The sequence below is a fragment of the Sinohyriopsis cumingii genome, chromosome 6 (assembly GCF_028554795.1).
Source record: "Sinohyriopsis cumingii isolate HCF-2022 chromosome 6, ASM2855479v2, whole genome shotgun sequence".
NCBI classification, from domain to species: domain Eukaryota; kingdom Metazoa; phylum Mollusca; class Bivalvia; order Unionida; family Unionidae; genus Sinohyriopsis; species Sinohyriopsis cumingii.
In genome coordinates, this window is record NC_142966.1 from 11,610,709 (window position 1) to 11,632,170 (window position 21,462).

The 21,462-nt window shown below is 35.2% G+C and overlaps 1 protein-coding gene across 1 annotated transcript in view; it reads right to left on the minus strand.

Moving 5' to 3' along the window:
• Positions 1–21,462, minus strand: part of LOC149796371 (uncharacterized) — a 122,754-nt gene that overhangs the window by 92,969 nt on the left and 8,323 nt on the right. Inside the window, exons 4-9 of the mRNA XM_089960232.1 lie at positions 21,211–21,357; positions 20,561–20,782; positions 18,026–18,101; positions 13,812–13,912; positions 10,715–10,787; positions 889–948 (exon numbers count right to left, since the gene is read on the minus strand). Of these exons, the coding sequence (XP_089816358.1) occupies positions 889–948; positions 10,715–10,787; positions 13,812–13,912; positions 18,026–18,101; positions 20,561–20,782; positions 21,211–21,357 (679 nt within the window). The remainder of the gene's footprint in view (positions 1–888; positions 949–10,714; positions 10,788–13,811; positions 13,913–18,025; positions 18,102–20,560; positions 20,783–21,210; positions 21,358–21,462) is intronic.

Sequence of the window (21,462 nt, forward strand, 5' to 3'; positions counted from 1 at the left end):
AACATCAAAATATTAACCTTGAAATTGAAAATTTTGAAATTAAAATGGAATGCAAAAACAAAATGCATATATAAGCAAATGGAATGATAAATGCATTTTTATGGAAACAAAGATTCCAAGATGAATGATAAACAGAAATGGGATGAACAACAAAATGCATTTCATAAATGGAGTTGATAAATTATTATTTTCAAGCTGGCGCTGCATTTCTATGGTTGAAAGCCCTTTTGCATGATAATCAAGGGTTAGATTCTTTACACTGATGGAGAACTTTTCACCCCTTTACAAGCTGTGACAATATTCTTGGTGGGATGGACATGTTATAAGCAAACGCCACTGATGTGATGACATCATCACTGATGCTTAAATCTGTATATTTATTCAAATGAAATGAAATCAGAAATAAAGTTTGCTGACAAATACTCTACAACTATAGTTTATACATGCTACAGTTGTGTCATATTTTGTCCTACACTGAATGGAGTCCTTTGCATTTTATGCATTTGCTATTTCATTATGGCAAACTTTGAATAAGATATAGCAGCAATAGTTCTCTCCCTTTAACAGTCTTAAAACAAACAAAAAAGTTACTTCAGTAAAGGCATTTTAGTTTAGTTTTGAAACAAGCTAAAATTATAGGATATGCTCAACAAAAGCTAAAAATGTGAATTCTGAATGTATTCCTGTCATATTAAATGAAAATCAATCAGTCAATAGATAAAATGCAAACATGAAAGGAATTGAAAACAAATGCAAACACTCTAACACAAATGAAATGCAGCTTAATTTGGCTAAATTACCCAATGTGGGTCTGTAGGAGAAATATTGCAAACCTTATATTATGTTTGAAAAATTCTTCAGACTTTAGACAACATTTGGTTTTCTTACCAACTTTCTGCAAAACAGTCTGTTCACCTCCATTATTATCCTTCCTTCCACAACAACCATCTGGAAAAAGAAACATTTTTCAGTGTAATAACCTGCATATCTTAGGAAATAGGAATTTACTTACAGAGTAAATCAGCACCAACTGCAGCCTGCAGTATTAAGTAAGTTTATACCCTCCATTATTTTTGTTCTTAACTTACAGGATACTGCAAGTTTTCTCCAGTCTTGGTTTACCTTGTGTCATTGACAATTTAAACTAACTCATATGCAGTGTTAAAATACTATACTAAAAATAATGATCCAAGAATTGATCCTTAGGGACTCATTCATAAATCAAAATTCTGAGATTGAAATTCTGCACAATTCTTTGTTTTCTTAATGACAAGTTATGTTGTAACCACAAAAGTAAACTACCTTGAATGCTGATCTTAAGTTGCATGTGTAATCTGGAATGCCAAACATAATGAACTGATTTACTCATATCAAAGTTGTGTGTGTAATCTGGAATGCCAAACATAATGAACTGCTTTACTCATATCAAAGTTGTATGTGTAATCTGGAATGCCAAACATAATGAACTGATTTACTCATATCAAAGTTGTGTGTGTAATCTGGAATGCCAAACATAATGAACTGCTTTACTCATATCAAAGTTGTGTGTGTAATCTGGAATGCCAAACATAATTAAATGCTTACTCATATCAAAGTTAATAATTAACTTCCTTTTCTTGGACTAGAGCTAAACAAATCATATAGAAATATCTAGTACTTGATTTGTTGCAGAGGCACCAGGGATAAAGCCTTATTGATTTGGTGCAATTAAGTTATGCTGAATAACATAATTACACAAATATTTGTAGACACATTTTTTAAGCACCGTGAGCAAAAAAAAAGGAGTGATATTGGGCAGTTCTACATCCCTTTTTATATAATTTGCTAATTTTTCAGGAATCTGAAAATGTTGTGGCACTAAAATGAATGTTAAAGATCCATCATAGTCAATAATTAATTGAACTTACAATTTTTTAAGTAACTTGGGATGCAATAAATCAGGATTGCACAGCTTGGATTGATTTATACCAATAGTAACAAACTAGCATTTGGCCAGTTAGTAAGCTCAGATGTACACTTACAGTAAACCTTCCATTATACAGTTTAAATTATAAGTAGGGTTATTTGGCAGATCTCATAATACTGCTAAAAGACAACTTGATAAATATTCAATTATATATGCTCTTGCATTCTTTAAACTTCAATCACAATTTTATTCATTATGTACATGAATGAATCAGGAAAGTGCCATAATGTAACAGTTTAGGATACCATACTATCCTTATCAACAACATATACAGCTCGATGGCAACATATACAGGAAAATGTTGCTCAGCTTCCTCCAGTGTAATCATATGGGATAAAAGGACAACATATAATAAACAGACCTCTCCAGCATACATCAAAATTGTATGCTGATAAATAAATAATACATGTTTTACCATACTTGGAAATCTTACTCATAATAGACAAATACAGCCTTTTGATTGGTCAAAATAATTTCAACCAAGACATGAAGCAGAGTTAAGTTTAGTGACCAAGGAGCCTGATATTTTGCTAGACAATGTACCTTCAGATCAGGGTTGATCTTAACCCTGTCCATTCTGCTTGTGATTACAAGAAAACCCCATAGACCCTGATAATACAGGTTCTCCTTCCAAGATTGAGGGCTGTCTCCTGTCTATTATGTCACTCAATCACATCTCAAAACAATTCCAGAGGACAAATGTTTCCATTTTTTTTTTCAAACCTTGTTTCCAATGAAGAATATTTTGGGTAAAGTCTTCCTGTGATCATGTGACTATCATGTGACTATGGGCTGGCTTTCCTTTCCCTTCACATATGACTGACATTTTAGTTGCTGATTTGAATAACAATAATCTAAAAGGAATCACTGGATGTGTGATCAACAATAATTTTGGAAAGAATTAAAGATGTTATTGGATTTCAAATGGATTTACTAAGAGGTCAAGCAACAAAGAACTATCAACATTGCTTGGATTCTTCTGGTTGAGTCAGTTTGGCTCCAAGTATATGATTTGTAACTTTTATTTGATGTCTGTGGAGATCAATTATTCTATGTATGATATAAGCAATCTAAAAAGGACTAAAGATATTTATGTATTATGGTTGGATTAGCCATTACTAAAGAGATCTGGTGGTATAAAGTAGGACTGGGAAAAATTCAGGCTGACTCCATTAATGATACATCATCTCCGATTTGCTGACATTAGCAATGATGAAGGCTGCTACAAATATAATCAAAGCAATGATTAACAAAAATGCTTGTGTTACATATAAGGAGCAAATGAGGGAACAAAAATTAAATATCAAAGGGCCCTGTGATGATATGATAATAATTAAAGGCCCCTGTGATGATATGATAATAATTAAAGGGCCATGTGATGATATGATAATAATTAAAGGGCCATGTGATGATATGATAATAATTAAAGGGCCCTGTGATGATATGATAATAATTAAAGGCCCCTGTGATGATATGATAATAATTAAAGGGCCATGTGATAATATGATAATAATTAAAGGGCCATGTGATGATATGATAATAATTAAAGGGCCATGTGATGATATGATAATAATTAAAGGGCCCTGTGATGATATGATAATAATTAAAGGGCCATGTGATGATATGATAATAATTAAAGGGCCATGTGATGATATGATAATAATTAAAGGGCCCTGTGATGATATGATAATAATTAAAGGCCCCTGTGATAATATGATAATAATTAAAGGGCCATGTGATGATATGATAATAATTAAAGGGACATGTGATGATATGATAATAATTAAAGGGCCCTGTGATGATATGATAATAATTAAAGGGCCATGTGATGATATGATAATAATTAAAGGGCCATGTGATGATATGATAATAATTAAAGGGCCCTGTGATGATATGATAACAATTAAAGGGCCCTGTGATGATATGATAATAATTAAAGGGCCATGTGATGATATGATAATAATTAAAGGGCCCTGTGATGATATGATAATAATTAAAGGGCCCTGTGATGATATGATAATAATTAAAGGCCCCTGTGATGATATGATAATAATTAAAGGGCCATGTGATGATATGATAATAATTAAAGGGCCCTGTGATGATATGATAATAATTAAAGGGCCATGTGATGATATGATAATAATTAAAGGGCCATGTGATGATATGATAATAATTAAAGGGCCATGTGATGATATGATAATAATTAAAAAGCCATGTGATGATATGATAATAATTAAAGGGCCCTGTGATGATATGATAATAATTAAAGGGCCATGTGATGATATGATAATAATTAAAGGGCCATGTGATGATATGATAATAATTAAAGGGCCCTGTGATGATATGATAATAATTAAAGGCCCCTGTGATGATATGATAATAATTAAAGGGCCATGTGATGATATGATAATAATTAAAGGGCCATGTGATGATATGATAATAATTTAAGGGCCCTGTGATGATATGATAATAATTAAAGGACCCTGTGATGATATGATAATAATTAAAGGCCCCTGTGATGATATGATAATAATTAAAGGGCCATGTGATGATATGATTATAATTAAAGGGCCCTGTGATGATATGATAATAATTAAAGGGCCCTGTGATGATATGATAATAATTAAAGGGCCATGTGATGATATGATAATAATTAAAGGCCCCTGTGATGATATGATAATAATTAAAGGGCCCTGTGATGATATGATAATAATTAAAGAGTCATGTGATATGATAATAATTAAAGGGCCATGTGATGATATGATAATAATTAAAGGGCCCTGTGATGATATGATAATAATTAAAGAGTCATGTGATATGATAATAATTAAAGGGCCATGTGATGATATGATAATAATTAAAGGCCCCTGTGATGATATGATAATAATTAAAGGGCCCTGTGATGATATGATAATAATTAAAGAGTCATGTGATATGATAATAATTAAAGAGTCATGTGATATGATAATAATTAAAGGGCCATGTGATGATATGATAATAATTAAAGGCCCCTGTGATGATATGATGTGCATATTTTAATCCTGAAGATGCAAATTTCTTCAATAGTTGCCATTTTGTTAATTTGCATGCTAAAAATCAGGTCAATGAAATTCTGTCTGAACTGACACGTAAGCATCCTGTCACTAAGTCTCTTAATCTGCCTGACTTCTCCATTATGTCATGTGTATGCTGATATGCCTGTACATTAAGTGATTACAACTATGTCTGGACATAATGTGATTAAAACTAAACTTCACTGACCCTGATATGTCAGTACATATTGTGATTACAACTAAATTCCACAGACCCTGATATGTCAGGACATAGTATGATAACAACTAAACTTCACATACCCTGATATGTCATGACATAATGCAATTACAACTAAACTCCACAGACCCTGATATGTCATGACATAATGCAATTACATCAAAACTCCACAGACCTTGATATGTTAGGACATAATATGATTACAACTAAACTCCATAGACTCTGATATGTCATGACATAATTTGATTTCAACTAAGCTCCACAGACCCTGATATGTCATGACATAATGCGATTACATCAAAACTTCACAGACCCTGATATGTTAGGACTTAATGTGATTACAACTAAACTCCACAGACCTTGATATGTCAGGACATAATGGGATTACATTAAGAAGCAGCAGACTGTACTACCTGTGACTGTTGACTCTGAGTGGTTTAGGTACACCTGGTTCCCTCTGGAATGTACTACCTGTGACTGTTGACCCAGAGTGGACAGCTACACCTGGCTCCCTCTGGAAAGTCTTTTGTGGTGGATCACCTGGCTGAACAGTTATCTCTCTCCCATGCCTGTGAAAGCTGATAGCATGAGATGTGCAGGGCATTAGCTCAGGTTAGTAAGAACTGATAGCTTTCCACTTGTCTCCAAATGTTTTGACACTGTCATGCCACTAGATTCAGACAGGCCTGGACAAAAGAGTGAGGGTGACTGCGCAACTTCACTCACTTCAATCCAGCTCATGCAAAAGCCATGTTATTACTCCCCTCCCCCCTTCTGGTACCTTCAAGTTCTGTGGCAATGGGTGAGTAGCGAAGCAAGAAGCATGGATACACTGGAAGTTATAGCAGCAGGCTAACACAGAGGTGGCTCTGGGCTGAAGCAGCAGTGGAACATGACAGCCCCCTCGGTGACTGAGCAACCTTTTCTTAGGATCACACTGCTCAACTATGCTGCATGAGGAAGGGAGCAGAAAAGGTGACCTAAACATTGCCTGCTTCACCTGATCCACCTTAGCAGTTGAAAGCATAACAAGACGACAATGGTGACACAACTCACCATCATTACCTAGTGGAATGTACGCATTTTAAGGACAGTACATCAGCAGACAGACCAGAGAAAAAATGGCACAGACTTTTAAATGGAGTGGAATTGTGAAGGCAGTACAGATGCATCAGCAGTATAAATCTCATAACTGCAGCACATCCTATATTGAGCAAGCAACTAGAGATATCCAAATTTAAGGAAATTTCTATCCGTTAATAACAACAATCAGTTACCCAGGTGCCCAATCAAAGGGAAATTGTATTAAATGTGAACCCGAACAGCCTTGTTGTTAGGTTTGCACATGCCTACCTCCAACAGAGGTATAAGCATAATGGTTATTAATATAAGTGGCAAAAAAGCGTAATCTGAGCATAATTACAGAAAACTGTACATTTATTTTTGCTACTTACTTGGACTTGCAGTTAAATTTTTTGTCACAGATTGGTTCAATCCAAGTGGATTAGTAGTGACTACAAAAGTATAGACACAAAAGAAATTGATAAATTATTTATGCATAACACATCACTTTAACTAGTCTTCATGTTTACAGTAACTTTTGTGAATGGTCGTAATTTTTACAAATCACTGTCAAATTCTTATTTCACATTTTTAAAGTGCTATTGTTTTGTCCTTTTCTGAATGTAACATGTTTGTATGTTTAACAAATTCCCACTCTAACATTTTTCAGTCAAACAACATCAATCAGTCGTATTGATAAACCCCATCTGGTATGATTTCTGGTGCCATTTATTTTCAATTTAGATTGGCCCGCTATATATGTGGCATCAAAATAGAATGACTCTGTGACATGTAGTTTCACATTCAAGAAACCCATCTGTTTTCTTGGATCTGTTTCATGTGGGTACTATAAATAGAAAATCAGGAATGTAGATGGAGGTCTAATGATGAAAGCAGTGGCTAGTATTGTTGTTTCCAATTTAACAACAAGTCATATATGTAGTATACAATAATAGAAATTAAAAAAGATGTAAATAGGTTTAGTATGTCATTTCCCTTTTGGCCAATGAGAATTCATTATTCCATTCAGGGAGCTGCACTTGCATATTAAGTGGGTGCAATCATGGCAATGTTGAGTGGTAGCATATTAAGTGGGTGCAATCATGGCAATGTTGAGTGGTAGCATATTAAGTGGGCGCAATCATGGCAATGTTGAGTGGTAGCATATTAAGTGGGCGCAATCATGGCAATGTTGAGTGGTAGCATATTAAGTGGGTGCAATCATGGCAATGTTGAGTGGTAGCATATTAAGTGGGCGCAATCATGGCAATGTTGAGTGGTAGCATATTAAGTGGGCGCAATCATGGCAATGTTGAGTGGTAGCATATTAAGTGGGCGCAATCATGGCAATGTTGAGTGGTAGCATATTAAGTGGGTGCAATCATGGCAATGTTGAGTGGTAGCATATTAAGTGGGCGCAATCATGGCAATGTTGAGTGGTAGCATATTAAGTGGGCGCAATCATGGCAATGTTGAGTGGCAGCATATTAAGTGGGTGCAATCATGGCAATGTTGAGTGGTAGCATATTAAGTGGGTGCAATCATGGCAATGTTGAGTGGTAGCATATTAAGTGGGTGCAATCATGGCAATGTTGAGTGGTAGCATATTAAGTGGGTGCAATCATGGCAATGTTGAGTGGTAGCATATTAAGTGGGTGCAATCATGGCAATGTTGAGTGGTAGCATATTAAGTGGGTGCAATCATGGCAATGTTGAGTGGTAGCATATTAAGTGGGTGCAATCATGGCAATGTTGAGTGGTAGCATATTAAGTGGGTACAATCATGGCAATGTTGAATGGTAGCATATTAAGTGGGTGCAATCATGGCAATGTTGAGTGGTAGCATAGGAAAATGATCTGCCATTCATTAAAGGCATCATAGTAATCCAAACTTTGGACAGGCACAAACAGTTGAATGCGTGAGCTAAGCATCGGTACCAAATTTATTATGCTATGGAAAAACTAACTTTTAATATCAGCGTTGATTCTTAAATAGGCCACATAAGAAGTATCCTACCCTGTAGTAGTATATAGTACATGCATGTCAAGTAAATTGTAAGCAGCAATACAAGTCCCTGTGATGATGAATAAATACGCACATGACATGAACCTCAAACTAATCATTATTCTGTGTCTTGGTCTGAACTTGGAATTGTTTTTAAGAGGTACCCGGTTGTCCATTTTATTATCCAGCTTACGGGTGGGTACATCTTTAAAAGCAACACCAAACGTCATCTCCTTTGAAGAGTTCTATCATGGTCATCTTTGAACTCAAAGGACAAAACTCAAAGACCCTGATATGCCAGTACTTAATGTGATTACAAGCAAACCCCTACAGACCCTATATGCCAGTACTTAATGTAATTACAAGCAAACCCCTACAGACCCTATATGCCAGTACCTAATGTGATTACAAGCAAACGCCTACAGACCCCATATGCCAGTACCTAATGTGATTACAAACAAACCCTATAGATCCTGATATGCCAGTACTTAATGTAATTACAAGCAAACCCCTACAGACCCTATATGCCAGTACTTAATGTAATTACAAGCAAACCCCTACAGACCCCATATGCCAGTACCTAATGTGATTACAAGCAAACGCCTACAGACCCCATATGCCAGTACCTAATGTGATTACAAACAAACCCTATAGATCCTGATATGCCAGTACTTAATGTAATTGCAAGCAAACCCCTACAGACCCTATATGCAGGTACATAATGTGATTACAAGTGAACCCCAATAGATCATGACATGAAAGCGTACATATTGTGATTATACGTAAACCCAATAGACCCTGATATGCCAGTATATGATATGACTAAACACAAACCCCACAGATTATGATGTAATGGGGTGTATAATGTGATTACATGTAAACCCAATAGACCCTGATATGTCAGTACTTAAAGTGGTTACAAACTTAAAGTCTCCAATTTGAAACTGGAAAATGTGAAACAGGCATTATCAAAAAATAAATTAAGTAAAAAGTTACCATAAGCAATTTAAAAAGATCAAATGTGGTGCACTCCCCTGAAATAATTAAATGGTACATCTCCCAGATCAGTGGCCTCATACACATGACAGTCATCTGCACACTGATGGGTCCATCACACATGAATTTGGAGGTGTGATGAAAAGCAAATGGTTCTACGGTAATGGAATAAGGAATGGCTAGACCAAAAGATCATGCTCCTTGAACTATATACAACTATTCTAGTATTGGGCCTGTCAATCAAATTAATTAATATTATACATCTGGTTTCATTTCTTCATAAATATATACTTTACTGTCTTGATTTAACACCCTCTATACTTAGAAAATTCCCCCCATGTTTACAAATGGCAGAGATAATCCCCCCTTCCAAAATTTAAATTTTAGGATAGAATAATGAAGAGTGATGTCATAGTGGCCATATTGGGTATTAGAATGGCACAATTTTCATTCCAAATCAACCAGACATCATAAGAAATCTTTCAGTGAAAACTAATCTCAGAGTGACAATCCATTATGAAGTAGTTATAACAAGACTCCCATTGTAGCCATATTGAATGTCTGAGAGACAACATAATCAATGAGACATCATAAGAAGTTTTTCATGAAAAATCATGTCAAATCGACCATTCTTTTGGGAGAAGTAGTGATGAGATTTTCAAATGGACACCATGGCAGTCATAATGGATCACAGAAAAGGATCAGTTTCATTTATGATTAACTAGACATTATTAGGAAGTCTTTTTTAGACATTTTTAACGAAAAAAGCATGTTGATATGACCATCTGTTAATAAGAATTTTCAAAATACCTCATGGCTATACTGGATGTGTAAAAGACACCATTTTCATTTAAAATCAACTTGACATCATAAGAAATCTTTCAGCGAAAAACCCACATCAATATGACTATCTGCTCAGGAAAAGTAAAATAGCAATAGGAAGATTTTCAATATGTCCACCATAGCATTTATACTGGATGTCAGGTCAGCACTATTTTTATTTAGGACCAACAAAATATCAAGGGAGTTGTTTTATCAAAGATTCCATGTAGATATTACCATATAGTCAAGATAAGTAGTGATAGCAAGAGTTCCAGGATAAATGTTATATAGGTTCCAATCTGATTCAGGACAAACTAGACATCATAACTGAAAACTCCATAGCAATATGACCATCTGTTCAGGAGTGACAGTAATAACAAGATTCCAAAGATTGATGCTTAGGTGGCCATGTTATATGTCCAAGAGACAGTACTTTTATTTAGGGCCAACCAGACCATTTACTAAATGCTTTTGTAAAGTTTCATAGCAATTAACCAAGTACTTTGTAGGGGTGAGATAAAAAGCCATAATTTAATGATATATTTATTCTTATTTAACAGTACTATAAAAATACAAAAGCAATGAAACATTACCAATGTCTCTGGGCATGAACGGGTATTCAGGAAATACTTTCTTCAGGTCCATATTGATAAGCATGTGGTTGACCTTCAAAAACATAAAAAGTACAGATGTAACTAGCTTTATCCTATTAATACATGTATCAATAAATATATTACAGGTCAACAAATGGAAAAGTATGCTTTTTTATATTTTTAATTCAAATTTACCAAGTCTGACTCTGGCTTACTGCTCTTACAAAAAAGGCCTCCTGAACTGTAGGAAATATCTTAAAATATGGAAAAGATACTCCCTGTAAAAAAATTAGATGTACTATGAAACATTTCTCTTTCATTTGAACAAGGATATCCAAAACATAAAGGTTTCATGCATTATAATGGCCATGATATAAAATGGTTCTTCAATTCTACAATGTGTAATAGGGAAAAAAGTATTGATTCAAAATTATGAATAAAGAGAGTCAGCTGTATTCCCTGCCCCATTACAATATTGTAATATGCCCCATTATAATATTGTAATAAGCCCCATTATAATAATGTAATATGCCCCATTACAATATTGTAATATGCCCCATTATAATATTGTAATAAGCCCCATTATAATAATGTAATATGCCCCATTACAATATTGTAATATGCCCCATTATAATATTGTAATATGCCCCATTATAATATTGTAATATGCCCATTATAATATTGTAATATGCCCCATTATAATATTGTAATATGCCCCATTATAATATTGTAATATGCCCATTATAATATTGTAATATGCTCCATTATAATATTGTAATATGCCCCATTATAATATCTGTTTAAATACAAAACAATTTGCAAAAATAATATAAAGAAAGGAAATTTTTACAAAGTATACAGGGAAGATTGTAAGTTGATATGAAGTATGCAGCAAACATGGAAAGTTTATGCAAAGAACACAGTAAAGATTGGTTGTTGTTGTTGTAGTGTTTAACGCCATTTTTCAGCACACGATAGGCTATACATGGCGGCCAGTATTAATGGTGGAGGAAGAACCCTGAAAAACCCAGGGAAGAACCACCGACCCACGAGAAGCTACTGGCAGGCTTTCCCACGTACCCACGCTAGCCGAGCCTTGGACTCGAACCCACGCAGACAGAGGTGAGATGGCAGTGATCCGTAACGGAGAGCGCTTTAGACCACTCGGCCACTCGGGGCCCCTAGTAAAGATTGGAAGTTTGTACAATGAATACAGTGAAGATAGGAAGCTTGTACAATGAATACAGTAAAGATAGGAAGTTTGTACAATGAATACAGTAAAGATAGGGAGTTTGTACAATGAATACAGTAAAGATAGGAAGTTTGTACAATGAATACAGTGAATATAGGAAGTTTATAGAAAGAATACAGTAAAGATAGGAAGTTTGTACAATGAATACAGTGAAGATAGGAAGTTTATACAATGAATACAGTGAAGATAGGAAGTTTATACAATGAATACTGTGAAGATAGGAAGTTTATACAAAAAATACAGGGAAGCTTAAAGTAACACAATATGTATTACCAAATTTAATCCAGCTTGTGGAAGCAGTTCATACAAGCCAGTATGTATTATGTGTATTATGGAGCAGTAATGGCACAAAGAGTCACCAAGTAATGTTTAGTGCCATGTCATTAATAACAATTGGTCAGCCTGCCAGTATAAATATATGTTATGTGACACACCACTGACAGCTACCCTACATGCTAAGCCAATGGAAATATCTGTTATGTGACACACCACTGACAGCTACTCTCCAAGCCAAGCCAATGGAATAACCATCATTTGGCAGATGATTAACAGCTGCCATCCATACTAACCCAAGATGTGAATTCTGAATCTCAATTAACCTCTAGTTTGACTTCAGACCTGTTTGAAACCCTTGGATGAACAGTGTGACTTCAGTTTGGCTGAAAGCTTTTTGTCAAATGTTTGAATTCAGACTTAATCGAAACCCTTCAATGAACAGTGTTAATTCAATCTTGGCTGAAAGCCTTCAGTCAAACATTTGACTTCAGACTTAATTGAAACCCTTCAATGAACAGTGTGAATTCAATCTTGGCTGAAAGCCTTCAGTCAAACATTTGACTTCAGACTTAATTGAAACCCTTGGATGAACAGTGTGAATTCAATCTTGGCTGAAAGCCTTCAGTCAAACATTTGACTTCAGACTTAATTGAAACCCTTGGATGAACAGTGTGAATTCAATCTTGGCTGAAAGCCTTCAGTCAAATGTTTGACTTCAGGCTTAATTAAAAACCCTTGGATGAACAGTGTGAATTCAATCTTGGCTGAAAGCCTTCAGTCAAATGTTTGACTTCAGACTTAATTGAAACCCTTCGATGAACAGTGCGACATCAATTTTAATTGAAATCCCTTGGATGACCATTGAGACATCAGTCTTGGCTGAAAGCCCTCAATCAACAGTGTGACTTCAATTTTAAGTGAAATCCTTTGGATGACCATTGAGACGTCAGTCTTGGCTGAAAGCCTTCAATCAACAGTGCGACTTCAATTTTAATTGAAATCCCTTGGATGACCATTGAGATGTCAGTCTTGGCTGAAAGCCTTCAATCAACAGTGCGACTTCAATTTTAAGTGAAATCCCTTGGATGACCATTGAGACGTCAGTCTTGGCTGAAAGCCTTCAATCAACAGTGCGACTTCAATTTTAAGTGAAATCCCTTGGATGACCATTGAGACGTCAGTCTTGGCCGAAAGCCTTCAATCAACAGTGCGACTTCAATTTTAATTGAAATCCCTTGGATGACCATTGAGACATCAGTCTTGGCTGAAAGCCTTCAATCAACAGTGCGACTTCAATTTTAAGTGAAATCCCTTGGATGACCATTGAGACATCAGTCTTGGCTGAAAGCCTTCAATCAACAGTGCGACTTCAATTTTAAGTGAAATCCCTTGGATACCATTGAGACGTCAGTCTTGGCTGAAAGCCTTCAATCAAAAGTGCGACTTCAATTTTAATTGAAATCCCTAGGATGACCATTGAGACGTCAATCTTGGCTGAAAGCCTTCAATCAACAGTGTGACTTCAATTTAGATTGGCTGAATTTTTTTCAAATGGATAATCTTACTTACCAGTAATGACCTGATGGCTGGACGAAAGAACTCTTCTGGTTTCTCAAAGTTTTGGAACAAATTAATGTATTCAATGGCAAATGGAGCACTCTCATAATCTTCTGTAATAGAAATACAGCATCAAGATATTAGCAATGGATGCCAACTGAAACTCTTCAATCTCTTTACATTTATTAAGGTAATTATCAATGGATGCCAACTAAAATTATTCAACTGTTTTACATTATTAGGGTAATGTAAATTTTTCACTTTGCAACATACACAATGAAATTATATACTTGCATCATTATATACTATCAAAAATGTAAATATGGCCTCTAGGTCAGGCAAGTCAAGATTTATTCCTGGAATAACCTCCGACATTCATTAATTTATTTACCACTAAATATGAACATAAAAGCCAAAAAACAAAACTGATTTCAAACACACAATTATACTTGGGTATTACAACTCATGGCATATATATATATATATATATATATATATATATATATATATATATATATATATATATATATATATATATATATATATATATATATATACACACATCATTATATTGGGGGTCCTGAGTAGCCAAGTGCTCTCCGTTACAGATCACTGCCATTTCACCTCTGTCTGCGTGGGTGAATCAAGTCTAGGATTCGGCCAATGTGGGTATGTGAGAAAGCTTGCCAGTAGCTTCTTGTGAGTTGGTGGATTTTCCCGGGTTCTTCCTCCGCCATTAATACTGGCCACCATGCATAGCCTATTATGTGCTGAAAAACGGCATTAAACCCCACAACAACAACATCATTTTATTTTATATACATTTTCTAAGTGTAAAGTGCTCCCTCTTTATAATGTAATTCAGGGTAGTAAGACAAGTTACAATAGAAGTGATGGAACCTTATATTGAGGAATTTTCCAATTAGCATGTACCATATAGCTTGGACTGTGTGCTATCTTTTGGGGATGGTTTTATTATTCATAGGGCTAGTTCCCTTATGCATACCATTAGGGGGTACAAGGGTTTATCAGCAAAATGTGCACCATACATTTTTCATATTGCACATTTATTACATATTTTCTCAACAATGAATAATGACATAATAATGGTTAATTAGTGAAATAGAGGAAAATTGAAAGTTCCAATTGACCTGTTTAAAAATGATACAGGACAAAAATTTATAATGGGAAAATTGGGGCCCAAAGTGGGGTCAATAAGAAACTGACACAGGGTGGCCCTTACCTGTATCTTGTTTATTCGAGACATTGAAACACATATTATCACAGGTAACTGCATCAAAAATTTATTAATTACTGCTATAAATGTTCACTTTGTGGACTTATTTATTCCTGATATAAATATTCTCATTGTACATTTGTTAATTACTGATATAAATATTCAGTTTATGGATGTATTACTGCTGTAAATATTCACACTGTGGATTCCCTAATTACTGATATAATTATTCATACTGTGGATTTATTAACTACCACGATAAATACTCATAAGGTGGATTTATCAATTGCTGCAGTAAATATCCACCTGGTGGATTTATTAATTACTGCCATAAATATTCATTTTGTGGATTAATTAATTTCTACTAGAAATATTCACATTGTAAATTTCAAATTACTGCTATAAATATTCCCTTTGTGGATTTATTCATTTCTGCTATAAACATTAACTTTGTGGATTGATTAATTACTGCTATAAATATTCACATTGTGGATTTAGTAATTACTGCTATAAATATTCTCCTTGTGGATTTATTAATTACTGCCATAAATATTCATTTTTTGTGGATTAATTAATTTCTACTAGAAATATTCACATTGTAAATTTAATAATTACTGCTAGAAATATCCACTTTTTGGATTGATTAATTACTGCCATAAATATTCATATTATGGATTTATTAATTACTGCCATAAATATTCCATTTGTGGATTTATTAATTACTGCCATAAATATTCCATTTGTGGATTTATTAATTACTGCTATAAATATTCATTTGTGGATTTATTATTTACTGCTATACATATTCAATTTCTAGCAATGTATGCTGTATCATATACAAGTTCAAATCATTATTATTTTAACTTTTTTTTTTCAAAGTTTTTTCATAAAATTTTCAGCATGCCCTAAAATAATACATGTACTGTAATAATAATAATAATTAATAATAATAATAATAATAATAATAATAATGATTTATTTATAGAGTGTGACTCATTAGTCAAGGACTATTCTCTCTTGAGGCCCTCTTAAGGACTCGCATAACAATGCACATTATATGAAGATAGCAATAATTACTGTTTATTATAACATGTTTAGTATTAAAATACTAAATTGAATTACTATCCATTAGAAGCATATACGTGCTCATGATATCTCTTCTTAAATACTCTAATATTTTCAGCAGATTTTACATGTAGTGGATGCTTGTTCCATAGAACTGTACCAGAGTATTGGAAGCTCTTTTTAAATTGCTTTGTTCTTGATTTTGGTGCTAGAAGGTTTCCATATGAACTGGTATTGTGTTGAAAAAGGCTGAATAAGTCCTGAAGATACTATGGTGCAGTTCCATGTAGACATTTATATAAAAGAACTGCCTTGTGAAAATCTATCCTGTCATGTATTGTGAACCATCTGAGTTCTGTAAATAATGCTTTGAGGGATGATCAACAGATGCATCTAAAATTACAGGTGCTGCTCATTTCTGAAGTTTATAAATCCTGTCAAGCTCAGATTTAGCACAGTTTCCCCATGCATCTGAACAATAATCCATTGCTGGAAGAATATATGACTTTTAGTGTAGATTTCAAGTTTCCATAGGTAAATATTTCTTGATTCTGCTGAGTAGGGCAATTTTGGATGACAGTGTTTTACAAAGTTTATCAATATAGTCATTCCTTAATAAATTATTATCTATGGTCACACCTACAAGCTTTTTATATTTGACATTTTTTAATGGATGATTATTTATTGTGAGAGATAGTTCTGGGTTCCCTAACATGTGTAGCTTTTGTGATGTCCCCAAAGTCATACATTTTGTTTTACCTTCATTAACTACCATCCTATTTTGTTGTGCCCAGGTTTGGACTCTAATAAGGTCTGAGTTTAATCTCATTTGGATAACTTCAGTATCAGAACTAGATGCATACAAGGTTGCATCATCTGCAAACAAATCTGTATTTGTGGATTCATTATTTAATGGTAGATCATTGATATAGATAAAGAAGAGGTCAGAGGGCCCAAAACTGAGCCTTGAGGGACCCCTGAATGATGAATATAGTAAGACTGATTCACATGTGACAAGCATCAACATAAAATATTTACATGATGTGTTATGCTAATTAATAGGGCATGGCTTTCTATGCATTAAAAAGAGGTCAGTTTTGTAAAACGTAGTAAAATGTAAAATTTTAGAACTGTAAATTTACTGGTCCACCAACAATCAGGAATTGTCCAGAACTCCTTTGAATAATACACACTACAAGAAGGACTCCAAAATAGGAATGAATCTGACTGCTGTTATCTCATTATATACACATTCAAGAGTCTATTATGACTATATGTCGCAATATACCCTATATGACAGATCTTACTACTCAATCTAATATTTAAAAATACCTATTCATGTGACCTAACTTATCCAATAGGAATTCACCTAATTCTTCAAAGATACCACCTGACTGATCTGTCCAATGGGGATAAAGGCCTAACCTCGTAAACATAATTAATAATAATTTTGTATTATTAACAACTGTCAACATATACATAAACATATTTTTACAGATTCTATGCAATTTTGCATTCTTTAATATGTTGAAATTGATCCTCACTCATGTGTACATATTAAATCCAGCAATAGATAACCAATATAGTTTACAGCAATTAATAAAAATTACAAAAATTAGACAAAGTCATGTACAAGAAGTTACTAAAAATATATTTCTACATAAAAAGGGCACATCCCAAATCTATTATTCTTAAAGTTTTGTTAATATTAAGTACCCGCCATTTTTGAGTATCAACCAAGATTTATTAATTAATCTCATGCATTGTCATTTTCTAAGGTTCTTCAATACCTAACAATTGCATGTAATCCTTTCGAAGGTTATATATATATATATATATATATATATATATATATATATATATATATATATATATATATATATATATATATATATATATATATATATATATATAATGTACCTACCTGTATCATCAGTTTCAAAATATTTTGCTATACATCTTGTCCAGAACCATCTATTTTGTTCATTGCTAGATTTTTCCTATTGGAATAACAAGAAAATGTTGTATCAGTGATGAAATTGTATATAAAAAGTAGAATTGGAAATGTTTGAAGAGAAAAACATAGAATAGGTTATAGAATGATTCATTTGTCCCTTATAAGTGTTACTGTTAGTGCATTATTCATTTACTTTAATCAATTTTCCTTGATAAGCATTATTGTTAGTGTATGATTCATCTACATTAATAACAAGAGACCAACGTTCAGCTATACAAGATATAAAAATACAATGAATGATGACAAGATTTTAAATATAAAATTCACGTCAAAATGTAGAATCTAAAATTCAAATTTTTCCTGTCATTTTTTGCCAGAAAACTCGTCTGTAACCTATGAATACAGCATAACCTGTATCTTTTCAACCATAGTATCAGAATTTTTTTTACTGGAAAGGCATATGTTTAAAATGCTTACTGGTAGTTTAGTCTATTGCCTGTAAATGTTTACAAATAGGTAACTGTATAAACCAACATGTTACATCTGGTATTAGCATATCTAGGTTGTACATCAAATTGAATTATTTACTTTTACACACAGACACACACACACACACACGAGTCAACAGAGACATGTCTTACAAGATGAATCCTTTCAGGATAATACATAAACAAGATAGTAACTGTACCTCGTTTATTTAAAATATAAATTTAAAATTTATATTAAAAAAACAACATTTATTTAAAAAATAAATTTTAGGGATATAGACCAAAATATTGTTCAAAGGTGAGCTCTCGGGGGGAGGGGCATGGGAGGTGCGTGCACCCATGATTTCTACTGCGACATTGCCAAAACTCATAAGGTCTCCCTGCATTTGACACCCCAATGCCTCACATTTCTATTCTAACTTCTTTATTTCCTCTAGCTACATCATGGTTGAAGTTGTGGTTTGCAATACGGAGCTAAACATCTATATCAGGACTTCTCCAGCATCCCCAAATAAGTCAGGATATCAAGCTCTCCTTCCACCATGTTTCCAACACGAACAAAATTTTCCTGAATCAATCCAGTAATAAAACACTCTATGGCATAGTAACAGTAAGCAATAGTTGTATAAATGACTAGTACATGTATACACACAATTTAAAATGACTTTAGTAAATGACTATTTACTTTTTTGGGCCCCAGAATGGCAAAGCATCAAAGGTGTCCCTATATTGGCTGTCCTATAGGTTAAGTTAAAATCATTGAGACATAGGTCTTGCAGCACAGCAATATCGGTATTCTTCTTTTAGCTGATTTTTGGAAAATAAATTTTAAAATCTTCAAAAGTAAAATCTTGGAACAGAAATGATGAATATACATGCTCAGCCTACAATGAACCATCTGTCAATCATCACTCCTACAGTCCACTCTCAATTTTGGCTACATGTGTGATTTATAATGTAATGCTGCTATCAGCTTGTCTGACCATATCAAACAGATCATGTGACCATGTGATTTATTGTGCAATGATGCTATCAGCTTGTCTCACCATATTAAACAGGTCATGTGGCTACTTCACTTAAAGTTAGACCCTTTCACCATATAACAATGCTAACATAAAGGCATCATTATCTCTGATTTGAGGATCAATCAATCAATCAATCCTCTCTGCGCCATCTGGTGCTTGGGGTGACAGCACAGGGAGCACCATTTTGGTCTGTCGGCTGCTGTAATGGGGGCGGTCTGCAGGGTGAAGCCATGGTTCCTTTTCCCCTGTGGAGTCCATCTCAGTGCCACCCTTGGTTGTGAGTCAGGGGGCATTCTGCAGATGTGGCCAAGCCATCTCCATCGACGAGTTGCAATGGTCTCAGCGATGGTGCTTATGCCCGCTCTGTGCCGGAGTTCCTCGTTCAAGATCATGTTTGGCCAGAAGATCCTCATGATCCATCGCAGGAACTTGGTCTGGAAGACTTCGAGCTTGCGTTCTATGTTAGCAGTGGTCTCCCAACACTCTGACCCATACAAAAGGATGCTCAGCACATTGCTCTTGAAGATACGGATCTTCGTGTGGGCACTGAGGTTTGTTGTCCTCCAGATGGGCTTCAGCATTGCGAAGGCCTGGTTGGCCTTGCTGATTCTTGTGGTGACTTCCCTTGTGCAATCTCCATCCATGGTGACCTTGCTGCCCAGGTATGTGAATGCATCTACTTCTTGCAGAGGCTGGTCGTTGATGGTGATTGGGTCGCCAACTCTTGTGTTCTTCCTCAAGACTTGTGTCTTCCCTATGTGGACTTGAAGACCTATGGTGCTTGCTGTCTGTACCAACTGTTGTGTCTTCTGTTGGATATCCTGATGTCTGCTTGCCAGCAAACCAATGTCATCGGCATAATCCAGGTCATCCAGTATTGAGGTCAGCGTCCACTGTATTCCTTGCCTCCTGCCCGCTATGGTGCGGCGCATGATCCAGTCAATGGTCAGTGAGAAGAGGATCGGCGAGAGAATGCATCCTTGCTTCACTCCGGTTTCCACTTTGAATAGTTCAGTGAGTAGGTTGTTGTGGATGACTCTGCACTCAAAGTTCTCATACAGGGACCTGATGACGTTGACAAGTTTCTGGGGGATGCCATAGTGTCGTAGGATCTTCCACAGAGAGGGTCTGTGCAGGCTGTTGAAGGCCTTCTCAAAGGCCACAAAGACCACATAAAGGGATCCACTCCACTCATGGAACTGCTCAAGGATCTGTCTCAGAGCAAAGATGTGGTCGATGCAGGATTTGCCCTTCCTAAAGCCTGCCTGTTCCTAGCGTCCACAGCTGTTGTGATGCGTTGAAGAATGATGCGACTGAAAATCTTACTGGAGATGGATAGTAAGGTGATTCCTCGCCAGTTGTTGCAGTTCCCCAGATCTCCTTTCTTGGGAAGTTTGACGATGATTCCTGTTTTCCAGTCATTTGGTGCTTCTTCACTATCCCAGATCTTTTGGAGACTCTGACAAAGAAACTGCGGTGCCTTTGTGTCTTTTGCCTTCAGCATCTCAGGACATACTCCATCATCGCCAGGTGCCTTCCCATTTTTCAGCTTGTGGATGGCCTGCTTGACCTCCTCAACAGTGATGTCATCGCAGTTGATGTCAAGGTCCTCCTCTGCTTCAGGAATGTCAGCGAGTACTTGTGGGTCTGGGCGATTCAGTATGGACTCAAAGTGTTGCTTCCATCTCTTCAGCTTCTCCTCCTCCACTGTGACATGAGTTCCATCTTCATCTCCCAATGGAAGGTCGTGGTGCTGGTCGTAGTCACCCTTCAGCTTCTTGGTGTTCTGGTACACCGTCTTCATGTCTTTCTGCTCTGCTGCTGCCTCCGCCTCCTTTGCCAGTCTCCCTGTGTATTCTCTCCTGTCTCTCCTTGCTGATTTCTTTACCTC